The sequence below is a fragment of the Python bivittatus genome, unplaced genomic scaffold (genome assembly GCF_059951505.1).
Source record: "Python bivittatus isolate LINGU-HERP-01145 unplaced genomic scaffold, Pbiv_v1 ctg000480_np1212, whole genome shotgun sequence".
NCBI classification, from domain to species: domain Eukaryota; kingdom Metazoa; phylum Chordata; class Lepidosauria; order Squamata; family Pythonidae; genus Python; species Python bivittatus.
In genome coordinates, this window is record NW_028277075.1 from 1,632,790 (window position 1) to 1,646,850 (window position 14,061).

The 14,061-nt window shown below is 37.0% G+C and overlaps 1 protein-coding gene across 1 annotated transcript in view; it reads left to right on the plus strand.

The window, feature by feature from the left end:
- Nucleotides 1-14,061, plus strand: part of CATSPERB (catsper channel auxiliary subunit beta) — a 71,601-nt gene that overhangs the window by 12,054 nt on the left and 45,486 nt on the right. The window contains exons 7-12 of the mRNA XM_088145072.1: nt 1,028-1,120; nt 5,524-5,642; nt 6,923-6,955; nt 9,324-9,390; nt 11,851-11,897; nt 12,974-13,126. Coding sequence (XP_088001198.1) covers nt 1,028-1,120; nt 5,524-5,642; nt 6,923-6,955; nt 9,324-9,390; nt 11,851-11,897; nt 12,974-13,126 — 512 coding nt within the window. The remainder of the gene's footprint in view (nt 1-1,027; nt 1,121-5,523; nt 5,643-6,922; nt 6,956-9,323; nt 9,391-11,850; nt 11,898-12,973; nt 13,127-14,061) is intronic.

Below are 14,061 nucleotides of genomic sequence, written 5' to 3' on the forward strand. Positions count from 1 at the left end.
TGAGAAACACTTCTTTAACCACTACACTACTTTTAACCATTTTATTGAGGCCAGACTTCTTTATAGATGTCTGTTTATAATAAATTTGCTTAATTCTTGTGTTTATACTCAAGAATTAAGCAAATTTATTTCAAGTACACACATTTCCAGCGACAAGCAAAAGTATAAGAAAATTGGCATCTTCCAAATTATTCTCCTTATTGCTACTTCATCACCATGTTTTCATGTTTCTGACCAAACTGAGTAAGGAAAGTATCCTGCTGGGCAGGATTCTGTGGTGGTAATTGCATGCATTCTTTCTTCTCTATGAGGACACTCTTTCTCCAGAAGTAACAGCCATGTGGGGGAAGAAGGGAAGAGCTTTTGAGTTGATTGTCGCTTGCCTTCCTATCTTTCTAGTTAGGTATGATCTCCAAAAGATGGTTGGTGATAATGGTAATTTCAAGGAATGCTAAAAAATGGTGAATCTTGTGACTAGTTCTAAAACAATTTCCATAACTTTCTTCTGTTAGGGAAACTGTTAACTGAAGTCACTTCCAAGTGGACTCTGAATTGATCTGTTTCTGGCTTAGCTGAAATGAATTCAAAATCCCTTGCATACGCACAAAATTCCTCTATAGTCTGTTTTTCTACTAGTGGGAATTCTGACCTCACCTCTACCTATCATGTTTTTGTTCAGTTTTCAGTCAGAACAAGAAAATAGAATTCAGTTGAGCTTTTATATTCTGTAAGCACCTGAAGATGCTGGAGTGCTTTCTTCTAGAGATGGGCTATGAAAGCAGTAAATGTTGCTCCTTTTGCAGTGTTATGTCTCCACCTGTCCTCGTTTAAATAGTTATAAGTGAACCCAAATATAAAATATGTACCTTATTTCTCTTCATCCTCAGGAACCCAAATCTGTGTTGCACCTCTGAAATTTCTAGATCACTTGTGGAAATGGGAAGCACATATTGTATTATATATTAATATCCAGATTTATATATGATTCTATTTTCATGTCTGTATACTTTTTCTGGGGGATTTATAGGAATAGTTATAGGAATCACTGAAGATGGATTTATGAATCGAGATACAAATTGGCGTAATATAACAGATAACATTTGTGTTCTCCTGGAATACGGTAATACCTTCTTTTCAATTAGAGTATTTGTCTTTTTTTAATTTGTAGATTTCTCCATATAGCTCCTAAACTTTATGCAGAGGCATAAGACTCATGTAGCCCTGAAAACTTTGGTTGCAGCCTTCAGAGCTCCCTCCCCTATATATTTCAATTATCATATTTAATAAGATGGAGGGGAGAAAATATTGAACAGTATGATTGGAAAGTGATCATACTAATTTAACTGTAACCAAACAAAAATGAAACTCGATTAAAGATAGTTTTTCTTTCCTGCTACTGTCTGATACTTTTTGGAGGAAGGGCCTGAAAAAAGTTGTATGCTCCATTCTTTAAAGCATGTTAGAATTGTATATGGTAATTTTAAGTTTTGGAGAGAAGATCAGGATGATATCATGTCATCTCTACAGCCTCTCCTAATCACTGACCCAGGAGAGTCTCTGTCCTTTTAATCCTAAAAGATAATTGCTAGTGCCCTTTCTTTCTTTCTGAAGTCGGATAAGGAGTTGGAGTTCAGGGGTTTCAAGCTGATGCCTCCTAATCAGCTGGTTTCTCCTGTGAATTGTTCTGCTGATGTTTCAGTCCTGATTATTTAATTCCCAAGGCCATGCTGGAGTGAGTCGGTATCCCTGTACATGCCCAAATGTACTGGACAGGGGGGATGTCCTTCCTTGTCTTTTCTTTATGGCCTTCCCTCTACTTTGTACTGTCCTCTTATTAATGCTATTTTCATTTTGTCTTCTTTTTACATATGCATTTTACTATAGCAGTAGCTCTGCTGAGAGATTTGAATTACCCTGGCATTTTTTGGGAGACAAACTATGCCAAGCATAGTCCTTCCCAGAAATTACTCACTTTTCTTGATGACAGTTTTCTCCTTTGAAGAGTCAAAGAAGGCATAAGGGGATCACTATCCTTGGTATGATAAGCAAGGCTTAGTCAAGGAAGTGGAAATAACAGGAGAACATTGAGGGAAATGATAAAGTAATCCTGGAGCTCCTTTTCTTAAGAAAAGCTAAAGATTAATATGATTTAACATATATGCTGGAACTTCAAAAAGCAGATTTTAATAATATCAGAGAAATAATAAACAGGATTCTATGGCAGAAGAAACTGATGAAAAAACAAGATGGATATAAATGCCTATCAAAAAAGATAGAAAAAACCAATGCAATTTTTTCCGGTTGTACCAACAGAAGTACAATTTCCAAATCATGGGATGTCATAGTTCCATTTTATTATTTGTTGGTCACACCCTACTTGAGTATCATGTCCAATTCTGACCATAGTTTAGGAAGGATTCAGACAAACTGGAACAGATTCAGAGAGTGCAGTAAGGTTGTTTAGGAGACTGGAAACAATTAAGAGAGACTGATGGAAGTACACTGGTACCTCGGGTCACGAACTTAATTCGTTCCACGATTCTGGTCGTGACCCGAATCAAATTTTCCCATAAGGTTCAATGTAAATACGGTTAATCCATTCTGATCCCTACGAATTTGGTCGCCAACTGATTTTGGTCACGACCCGAATCAAATTTTCCCATAAGGTTCAATGTAAATACAGTTAATCCATTCTGAACCATATGTATTTTTTTTTAAACCACAAAAATATGAAACAAAGTACAGTACAGTACAGTATGAAGAGAGAGAACACTAACCTTGCTTGAGGCGACTTCTGGCATGGAGGACAGGAAGGTGGGTGGGGAGGCGGTTATTATTTGGAGGAGAGTCCCCCTCCAAAAGGACATTGGGGAGATCTCCTTCAGGGATCTCCTCTCTTCTTTGTCTCTTAGCTGCAGGCTGAGTTCTGGCGAAAAATCTGTCTTTCCTGCGCTGCATAACCCTCCAGAAGAGCCCTGTTTCATCGCAGTTGAACACTTGCTGAGCGATGTATCTTTCCGCCTCCATGAATTCCGCGAATTCTTTCTTGTAGGTTTCTGCAGCAGCCTTGTCAGAACTGGAAGCCTCACCATGTCTTGTCACACTGTGGATGCCACTTCTCTTGCGGAATTTACCAAACCAGCATCTGCTGACTTTAAATTCTTCACTTGCTGCGCTTGTAGAGGGTTTTTTTTGCAGTAAATCACTATGCAATTTCCTGGCTTTTTCACAGATCATAGCTTCACTAATGCTATCACCTGCCAGCTGTTTCTCATTCAACCACACTAACAAAAGTTTTTCCACCTCTTCCAGCACTTGTGTCCTCTGCTTGGTTAACGTTGTTACTCCTTTTGCCACATCAGCTCCTTTGATGGCATCTTTATTCTTCAAAATAATTGAGATTGTCGACTTCGCCATCTTGTACTCCGAGCCCAGATCAGTCACACAAATACCACGCTCATGCTTTTCTACAATTTCCTTCTTCAATTCAATGGTTATTTTCTTCAAAACCTTATTCTTACCATTCTTGCTCTGCACTTTCTTTTTACCACCATGCTTGCTCTGCACTTTCTTTGGAGCCATGCTAAAAAGCACACCAAAAAGCTTCACAGCCAGTGTCTGTCTGCGACCGCGATCTTGCCTACAAGAAGCCACGACCATGTGTGTCAGCAGGGAAAATGGCTGCGGATCCTGTTTGTCACCCGATGCAGAGTTTGCGAACAGAAGCAAAATTTTGCGAACAGTGCTGGTCGTGAACAGAATTGTTCGTGAACAGAAGTGTTCGTGAACTGAGGTACCACTGTATTTGGTCTGAGAAAAACTGAAGGGAAATATGATAAGAGTCTGAAAATATCTGAAAGGAACCAACGGAAAAGAAGGTCAAGTCCTGTTCTCCATCATTCCAGAAACAATGGATTTATATTATAGGAGGACTGTTTCTGATTTAATTTTAGGAAAACTTCCTTATAATAAGAGAAGTTCAGCGGGGTAACCCATTACCTAAAGATCTGGAAGATTCCTTTTCACTGGATGTGCTTAGGTGTTTGAACATTTTCATTTAGAATCATGCATTGAATTGGGAGGTGGACATTGAATTGGGAGGTATATTATTATTGAGCTTTCAAGTAAAGCATTATATTGAATAAAGAAAATAAACAAAAGTAAAATGATATCTTTGATTACCATGGTCTAAAGTACAACCAAGAAAAAAGCAGTAAGCTGAGATACTATTTATTCAGGATATTCATTTAAAAGCATAACGTATTTAAAGGGTATGAAATTAGTGCTAGTACTAAAACAAAACACTTAGTAATAATAATCAACCTTCAAGGGAATGTAGAAACTCATATCAACATTATGTATTTTGGTTAAAAGTGACTTATTTCCCTAGCCTAGCACATAACTGTAAATAAAAATATGGATGAAGAGGATAAGCAGTATTATGTAAAGGACAGAAAATGGGTAAACATTAGTAAGCAGAAGTAATTAAAAACAGGGCATGAAAGGAAATCTTAATCTAGTTTATGTCAACACAATTAACTATAGATTGCCATACCTTCTTATCCTATACACCACTTTTTGTTCTTTAAATTTCTCACCTCTCTTTCTGAGGATCTCTTTTGTTCCATCCAACCACAACTTCCTTTTCCTCTCAACCAATTCACTCTTCCTTTGTTTGTTTGGCAATTCAATCATTCATTTTCTCTATATGACTAAAACATTCACTTTTTTCACACTGGTCATTCAGTTTTGTATTCAGTAGTCTACCCATTCATTTTTCATCCTATCTCAGCTTGTTTTACAATGTGTATATCTTAAGTTCCCCATTCTTATAGCATTCTACTTCCTTTTATGATATACACAGCTCCCACTTCTATATAACAAATGGGAAGAAGCATGCCCTTATAGACAATCTTTTGAGGCAGGGACGGTTTGACATTCATCCCTCACAACAGACCACACAGAATCTACAAACTTTCTGTTAGGAGCTGGCCACCTTAAAATCTAGTTTTCCATCTTCAATAAAAATTCTGCCAAAACACACATCTATTTGCTTTAGGGGTTTTTTTGGTGTTATTGTTGTTATTTATGTATAACTTGCTATTGTTCATTCCACTTATCTGTCAGACCCAACTACCTCGGTCTTTAATACATTAACATAAAGGTCCATTCTCCTTGTTGCATCATACAATCCACCTAAAATTCACTGCAAATCATTCAAGTTCTCAGACAGCAACACAACATTGTCTGCATACTAAAGTATACATACCTTCATGTCTCCAATCAACATACCACTAACACCATCACAAGCACTCCATATCTATCTATCTATCTATCTATCTATCTATCTATCTATCTATCTATCTATCTATCTAGCTATCTAGCTATCTATCTTACTACTACCTTAATCCTCAAATGTGGATATTTGAAAAATGTACATTATTTGCCATGTCAGCAGAAAATAATGTTGGAAGATATTCACAAAAGTAACTGTTCTCCCATTAATCCTTTTCTTTTCCACAGATTGCTCTGGTCTTGCACTTGTGGATATCATTCTAATAAATACTCGTTTAATAATGCTTACTACACTGGGTCTGTTTGTCAGTGAGGATTTGCGGTATCCTTCTAGACAAAATTTGAAAGTATGTTTTGAATATACCCTTCCCCTATGACATGGTGTAGTAAAGTTAATAAGGAACATATAAAAAAAAAATGTTCAGAGAAAGTTTGGATAGTGACATTCTAGGCATTTAGAAATCCATTGAGGGAAAGTGAAGGGGTGAAAGTAAGCCAGATCGAACTGAAGAAGTAGAACTTTCTTTCAGGGAAGAAAGTTAGAAAACTCTCTGTGAGGTCAGGAACAGAAAGAGTTAGGGATTAATACATAGTTTGTTTCTATAGCAGTGTGTTCACAAATGGTTTCATAGCTACTATCTCTGATCCTTCTATAAAAATGGAAACTATTAGCAAATCTGATGGTGGCAGTACATTTAATCATCCTGAATTAAGATTAAAACTCAAGATTTGGGCTTGATGTATAGAGCCAAGACTCTAAATAAATACCTTATTTTCATTCATTTATTTTAAAGATACATAGCCTACATTTCTATCCATGTTATTGTCTGATTTAATGTAAAGCTATTAACTTGTCCTTATGGCAAGACAGCAATAATATAAACTTTGATGTTAAATCCTTTCTCCGGTTCTTGTTACTGTTCTAAAAAGCCTGCCATGAACTCAAGGGAATCAAACCCCTTTCCCTGGTGGCAACTTAGAACAAAGGTCAGTGTAAATGAAGCACTGATAAAAACACTTGAATTAGATACCAACTTTTCTGGTAAGAGTGTCATAATTCCAGTACAGCTTCCACCTGAAGTGTTTCAGTAGAAGCCTTTGTGGTCTAGGAAGAATTTCTGCCTTATCCTATGGAGATGAGGAGCAGGCAGAAGTATAGAAGAGGTCAGAGGGAGCAAAAATGTTCATGAATCCAGCAATTCCTGTGTTGGGGTGCCATTTGTGGCACTTTTTCTAAGCAAGGAGAAAAGATTTACAAAAAATTAAACTTGGACAAGGTTAATTGGATAGAACAAGCAGGTTTGGCTGTGAGAAAACAACCCACAAAGAATCCACAACATTTGAGACTAGAAACCTAAGAATAATGATGTAGCTGCTCCTGCTTTGCAATTCCAGCAGCCCAACTCCTTAACTAAACTGAGTCTCCATGCCTGAAATACTTGAAGATTAAGTGCTAGTACAAATGTAGGAGAAATGTATAATAATTAGACATAGCACTGTATCAAAGTTTAGCCTAAGTATTAGGTGAGTACACAACATAATATATAATATATTTCTGAAATTGCTTTGTGAGATCTAATTTATACATACATTTCTGCTTTTTTATTTTATCTTTTTTTTCTTCCAGTTCAGCAAACCAGGTTTATGTGGCTTTGAAATGGTGAGAAATTGCTAATATTATTTTTGCTACTGTTAGTCATAGTATTCAGTTATTTGACATAGCTATAGCTATTTCATAACATAATTCCAAACCCTTAGAAGCATCTGACTTCTCTAATCACTTGTTTTATCAATCCTTATTTAAAAAGAAGGAAGGAAGGAAGGAAGGAAGGAAGGAAGGAAGGAAGGAAGGAAGGAAGGAAGGAAGGAAGGGAGGGAGGGAGGGAGGGAGGAGAGAGAGAGAGAGAGAGAGAGAGAGAGAGAGAGAGAGAGAGAGAGAGAGTCTCCAGAAGCATACATTATAATGCAGTGGACAGGCAACACACTGTAATCAAGCTTCTGTGTATATTTCTGGCACCAGAGGTGAAAAAAACATGAAGTACATTACTCTAAATGAGGCAAAACAAGCATTATTCTATTGTTTCTGCCTGTCTATTAAGATCAGACACAGCAGGCATGCTCCAGGTCCCAGCTTTAAAACAGTGTCATCTGAAGGAAACCAAGTGGTGCCTTCCCTCTAGAAGACCACCCCCACCAGCACCAGAGGTTCAACTTACCCCAACCTTGCTGTCCTTTAAACAGGTCTTGAAAATCTGGTTTTTCCCTAGCCACTAGGTTAGGAAGTACAGGTAGTCCTCGGGTTATGTCCTTTCATTCAGCGACCTTTCAAAATTATGATGGTGCTGAAAAAAATGGACTTACAACCAGTCCTCAAAGTTGTGGCCATTGCCCCATGATCACATAATCTGGGGGAAATGGGCAACATATAAATTTAATACATAAATAAAATCACATGATCAAAATTTGGCCGCTTGGCAACCGGCCCACATTTACAACTGTCACCACATCCCACAGTCATGTTCTCCTGCCCTGTGCAAACTGCCTCCACTTCAGCTCTGGGAAGATTGATGTCAGGCCTAGCCCAAGGAACTCCAAGAGACAATACAAATTCAGTCCAGCTATGTTTATTAGCTACAACCTCTAGCAAGAATCTTCCCAGACTGAAACCCCATCTCCCAAAGTCAGCCAGCCACAACAGTGTGAATTCCTCAGGGAGGTGCCAGTCTCATCCTCTTGTTCTTCCCACGCTGTTCTGGGGAGCTAAGAAAATGTTTATCTCTCTGAGCCTGGCCGTCTTAATTCCATTCCATCACACACGTAGAGTCATTTGTGAGTTGGGTGGTCCATAAATGTAATTTAGAAACAAACAAGCAGATAAATAATTTTTGTGGAGCCAAATGCTGGGCAGGTGTCACATATTCTTACTATAGGGTTGATCACAATCCTATACTCCACAATGGCTCAATGACTGGGACAAGAAATGAACAGGCAATGTTCTAAGGAAATTTAAGATGCCAGCTAATGTCTCCCTTATTCCTGACATATCTCTGGTCTTGCCTGCTTTATCCCTTCCTCCAGCAGAGTTGTGCTGCAGTAAATATTATTGCTGGGGGTCCAAATCCAGTGGCACTTGAGGTGACTTCTCAGCACCTCAAGATGTATTGGCCACAAGGGGACAGTAGGCTGTCAGTAGATAGTTAAGGATTTCCTTTGTGCCAATCTGGGGGCATCCATGTGGTTTTTTTTTTTCAATGCATTTGAGATTTGGCATCTGTCAGACTGAGTGCAATCTCCCTTGCTGTGATGCCATTGTATCTCCTATAGTTACTCTTCTACTGAGAGAAATGATGGTTGTGTGATTTATAAGAAAAGCACTTGGGAGGGGTATGAGGTGGCACTTTGTAGGCATTTGGTGCCAAGATTACTGTTGGTTGCAAAAAAGTGTTTTAGCCAAGCTGCCGTCCATGGAGCTGTCCAAGGTTATAGCAGTAACCACTGGACAAGAGCAAACAGAGATTTATAGGAGTTGGATGGATTTTTAAAGCCTGGATCTAATACCCCTATCTTATCTTGTGATTTATGGCATATGTACAAGTAGTGTTCCTAACTACCCATAAGAATAAACTTTTTTTCTTTTAACCCCTAGTAAGAGTCAAATATCTGACTTGCATCAAGAAGGTCCTCTGAATTATGTATTTATATAATGTGGCCTACATGTTCCCTTTTATTGACCATGACTGGTTAGTTCCATTTTTATTCTTGAATTCTTGGACTTTTGTTCTGTAATAATGCTATGGTGATGGTCACAGCTATTAATTGCTATTGTCACCAGAACTAGAACTAGAAATCTAGGTTTCTCATCTACCCTTGCTGGCATTTGGTAATCCTAACATCTCTGTTCCTTAGCTTCATTGTGTGGCAGAAGGAAAATGAACTGAGATCTAGTGGATGCAATCATGTATATTAACCATATACATCATGTTCCAATTTACTTATTAAGCATTTATTTCACACTTTGATTTCCACAGGATGATTATTACAGAGCAAAAATCTGGTATAATCGTCAGTGTTTAGCTAATAGAGAAGACTATGAAGGTAAGAAAATCAGATTTGCCAGCAATAAAAAGTATGATGCATAAAGGGAATATCCAAAATAGTAAATGAGAATTACATTATCAGTGCCTTTTAAGTGATTTTCATGACATATGACTGCAACTTTGTAAGGATTTACTGATAAAGACATCATGCCCCCTAATAAGTATTATAGGCTGAACCCACTAAGAAGTATTTATGGTGATTTCCAAGGCCACACCATAGATCATTTGTATAAAAGCTATCAGATCTGACTCCTTTAAAGGTTAGTTTCAAGAGTTCTATTCAATAACTCTTTAAAAAACAAGCTTTGAGTATTCCATTCATATTATCTCAAGATAAAATGTTAAAACAACAAATATGCAGTTAACTAAGATAGCAGTATAAAAAAAATTAAAATCACAGTAAGAGTTTAAACAATCTTATTTAAGACCAATATCTTTAAACCATATTGAAACATTCAGGTCCACAACAGTTGGTCAAAAACAGACAAACACCCTTTACAAGGTCAAAGGTTTCATTGTGACTTTTTGACACACACGTCCCCAGCATATATGTGGTACTGATATAAATGGCTTTTCTAGGCCAGTTCATTTAGCAATTGGGTCACTCGGTTCCTTGCCTGCTGAACTTTTTGGCCCATCATTAAATAACCCCCCCCCCAAATGTGCTGTGTTTGGTTTTAGCTTAGCACAATGCATGACCCCACTTCTGCGAATTGTAACTGTAGCCATGTAAACTTAGCATTTTGTATCTACTAGGTCAATATGACTTGTTGAATAATCCATCATTAGAAAGAAAAAAAAAACAAGGATTAGAGTAATGCAGGAGTGTATGACCTCCGTCAGCTTGAGGATACACCAGACTTTGCATAGTATATTGAGAGCTCCCTCCAAAAGTGGATGGAACTATTTTGCAGGAGGGCAATGCTGGGGTGTTAAGCTTGTGCAGGGTTAAAACAAATATTGTACTCCTTAATAGCCCCCGATATTGAAAAAAATGGAAGTGGCCCTAAGTGCTGCCAAAGAGATGCTGATAGGCTGCGTACAATCCTCTGGCCTCACTTTTTATACCCCAATAACATCCCAGCCCAGAAGTCTTACAATAGTTGGAATATAGTACCACAATTTAATTTATTTTGACCCAGTATAGAAAAAAAGAAAATTTCTTATTCACAAGTTTGGTTTCCTAAACCAAAAAAGCATCAATTGTTTAAAAATGCTTTACCTTGTTTAATAATCATAGCTAAAATGTATATAAACCTTTCTGTCCATAGAGTATTTTCTATACAATATCTAGCTGTAATATTAAAGTGTTGGACTGATTCAAATTCAAGGTCACCCTCAGTCATGGAAGCTCACTGGGTGACTTTGGGCCAACCATTCCAATGTACATTACAGAATTATTGTTGTGGAGGGAAAGTGTGGGATGTACAGGATCCCTTTGAGCTCCTGTTTGAAAGGCAGGATATAAATCTAGTATATAAAACTTCAAACCATTTCAGAAGGTTTCATGCAACAGGGTGTATGATAGCAGCACATACGATCCTTTTAACCTAATCCAAAGTTTAGCACACTCTAGGAGAGCTACTCTGTCAAATATTTCTGTTTATTACACATTAAGCTAATTATTTATAATATTTGATGCTAAAAAATTCTGAAGCCCTCTATTAATTAATAGAATTAGTTTCTACAATTATAAGATGACCAATGGCTTTTTAGTCTCTCAGAAAATACCAAAAGAGCCTAGCAGACATTTAATCATAGCTAATCTTTAAATAAACTCCAATATTATGGTTGGATTCACATATCATACTAAGACAAAACCAGACAAATCACAATATGATTTAGTGTAAAGTGTGAACCTAGTCTATACATGAACGTGCTAGCTAATTCTGTCTTAGTCAGGTTTTGACATATTTTTTTTAAAACCCTTTAAACTAGCCATAATTAAACTTAGCTGAGGCATCTTTGTAATAAAAGATAGATCATTACAGATAACTGGCTTCAGTTTAATGCCTCCCAGAAACATGTGTTTGTTCAGAAGTGAAGAAATACAGGTATGTCACTTGGCTTCTTTACTTTGAATTAAATGGTAAGAGCATCAGATTGCCCAGCTGAATCAAACCAAGGCCATGATGTGCATTTCAGTGTCTTGTTTTTTATATCACCAGCCAGACGCTTTGACTGTCGTCCTGTCTTGTTCATCCCCACTACCTAGCATTTAAAAGATAGACTGCATCTGAGTATGGAAATGCTACAAAGCTACTGAGAGGCCTATTCTAAAATGAATTACAAATCAAAAGATTTCTAAAAACAAGTCCCAGAAAGACTTGTTAATTTGTGCTAACTTGCATTTAAAAAAACGACCCTATGGTTTTGCCATTGTTCATATGAAACTGGATGCATACATCTTTGTACTTTAGAAGTGCGAGCAATGACATACAATTCCTTTTTCTTCTAGTGGATTATGTTAGTCTCTCATTCAACAAAGATAAGACATTGAGCCAGGTAAGACAAATAATGACCATTTTTAATCATGACTTGGTCCATTTTGTTCAGTATAGTAGCTGATCCAGAAATTTCAGTACACAGGATTGAGCAAAATGTTCATCAAATCCAATTTTACTAATTGATAACCATGCAGAGTCAGTATGATCTGCCGCATTTCTTCCATTGCTACAGAGAGTTTCAATTTCCACTGTTCATTTCATGCACACGCTGCTGAGATAAGGTCTGATGCTATGTGGAGATAAAGAAAGAAATGACTAGACAATGGGAAAAAATTAAGGATATCGGCATGTAGATGAACAGCAACATATTTCTGGATTGAATAGCCTAAGCTATTAGCTAAGCTATAAACTAAACTATGAGATGCCAACAAAGAATGCTCAGAAAAGAAGAGATGGGAAAAATGAAAGTCCCATCAAATATCAAATAAGTCCAATGCATTGAGCAGTGGAACAGATAGGGGTGAAGTGAGGAAAGCAGACATGCTCAAAAGCTTATACTTGCTTTAAAATATCAACTGTATTTCCAACTACGAATAAAAATAAGAATCATGGTAAATTATTTTGGGGGTTCATTGAATTACCCATTACTGGCTGTCTTCACAGACAATTCTAACCTATAGACACTGTTGGCAAATCACAAGGGCTGTGTTCACACAACTAGATAACCCCTAATATAGCTGAATATAATACATGTATTCTAAGAGTGGGATACTTGGTCTTTTGTGAATTCAACCATTTTGTTGCTGGTTCTTCACCTGCTTTCTAGAGCCAACTATACAATATTTTATTCGTGCTTTATATGTACGGGTAGCTTCCAACTGGAAATCCCATCAGCCTTGCTGTTTTTTGTACCCAAGGTTTTATGGTACTTTTAACCAGAAAATTGATACAGGATCCCAGTCCATTTCTAGAACCCTGACCAGAAAGGGCCTTGGTCCCTTTCTTTTTGGTTTGTTTTGATATGCTGAACTGATTCTTTGGCAACACTTTTAAGTCAAGAATACAATATGTTCCTAGATATACTAACAGTTTAATATCTTGTGTTTTACATTTTCCTTTCTCATGCTTTTACAGGAATCCACCTGCTTCTATAGTAATGATTCATTTACAAAATGGCACAGCTGCTTACCATATAGATCACAAGCTGAAAAGCATGTTTCTAGACGGGTAGTTTCTTTTGTTGTTGATTATGAGCATAATACTGGTATAGCTCTATTATCTCAACAGGTACAATATTAGAAATGATACGTTTTACATGATTAATCCTATTTATGTAATACTTTGTTGTTATTGAGACCAATTCTCTTCTCTTCTCTTCTCTTCTCTTCTCTTCTCTTCTCTTCTCTTCTCTTCTCTTCTCTTCTCTTCTCTTCTCTTCTCTTCATCATGGAGTTTTAAAAATTGTGTTTAATATCAGAATTATTTGATCAGGATATTTTAATTGTGCTACGGTACAGGGAACAACAATGGGATAACAGATCTGAAGCAATCTGGGACTTTACAATTCCCATGTCCCTCACTGCTTTATAAAACTGCCTCAATTTTCTCCTTGCCCCAATGCTTAATTTTCATAGTTCAGCTATGTGAATTTACTTGCTGTTTAAATATCTTATTTCAAAACATCCTAGGCAGCCTTATGCTCTTTGCCAACTTCATCCTTTTGATACTGGTACACACTAAAGTTTTTCATCCAAACTATTCATATTCTGATTTTTTTAAAATTAATTTTTCGATAAGATGTCTAAAGCTTTCCAGATTTTTCTGGAAGGAGAGAGAAAGAGAAGCCCTGAGAGAAAGAAAAGCACTGGTCACTGCTGTTTGGGCTCTTAGGATGCTAGAAAGAGTTGTTGAACATTGGTCTCTCCTGAATAATTCCATCAACAAGAAGATCTCAGTTCATGTATTTCTTCACTGTCTCTTCTACAAGAATTTATATGCTGGTATACCTATACCACCTCCTAGTAGAGATCAAGCTTTCAATGAGGCAGAGGTGATGTGTATTCTACTCTCAGACCAGAACCCTGCTATTATAAACAACTTTGCTACGTTCTTATTGCTAGCTATTGCCATAAGAAAGCTTAAGGTGTCCTAATCTTGGAACAATGTCATGAAGTCCTTTTATTCTTTTATCTAAATTTTATTTTTTTTCATTCTCTTTTGTT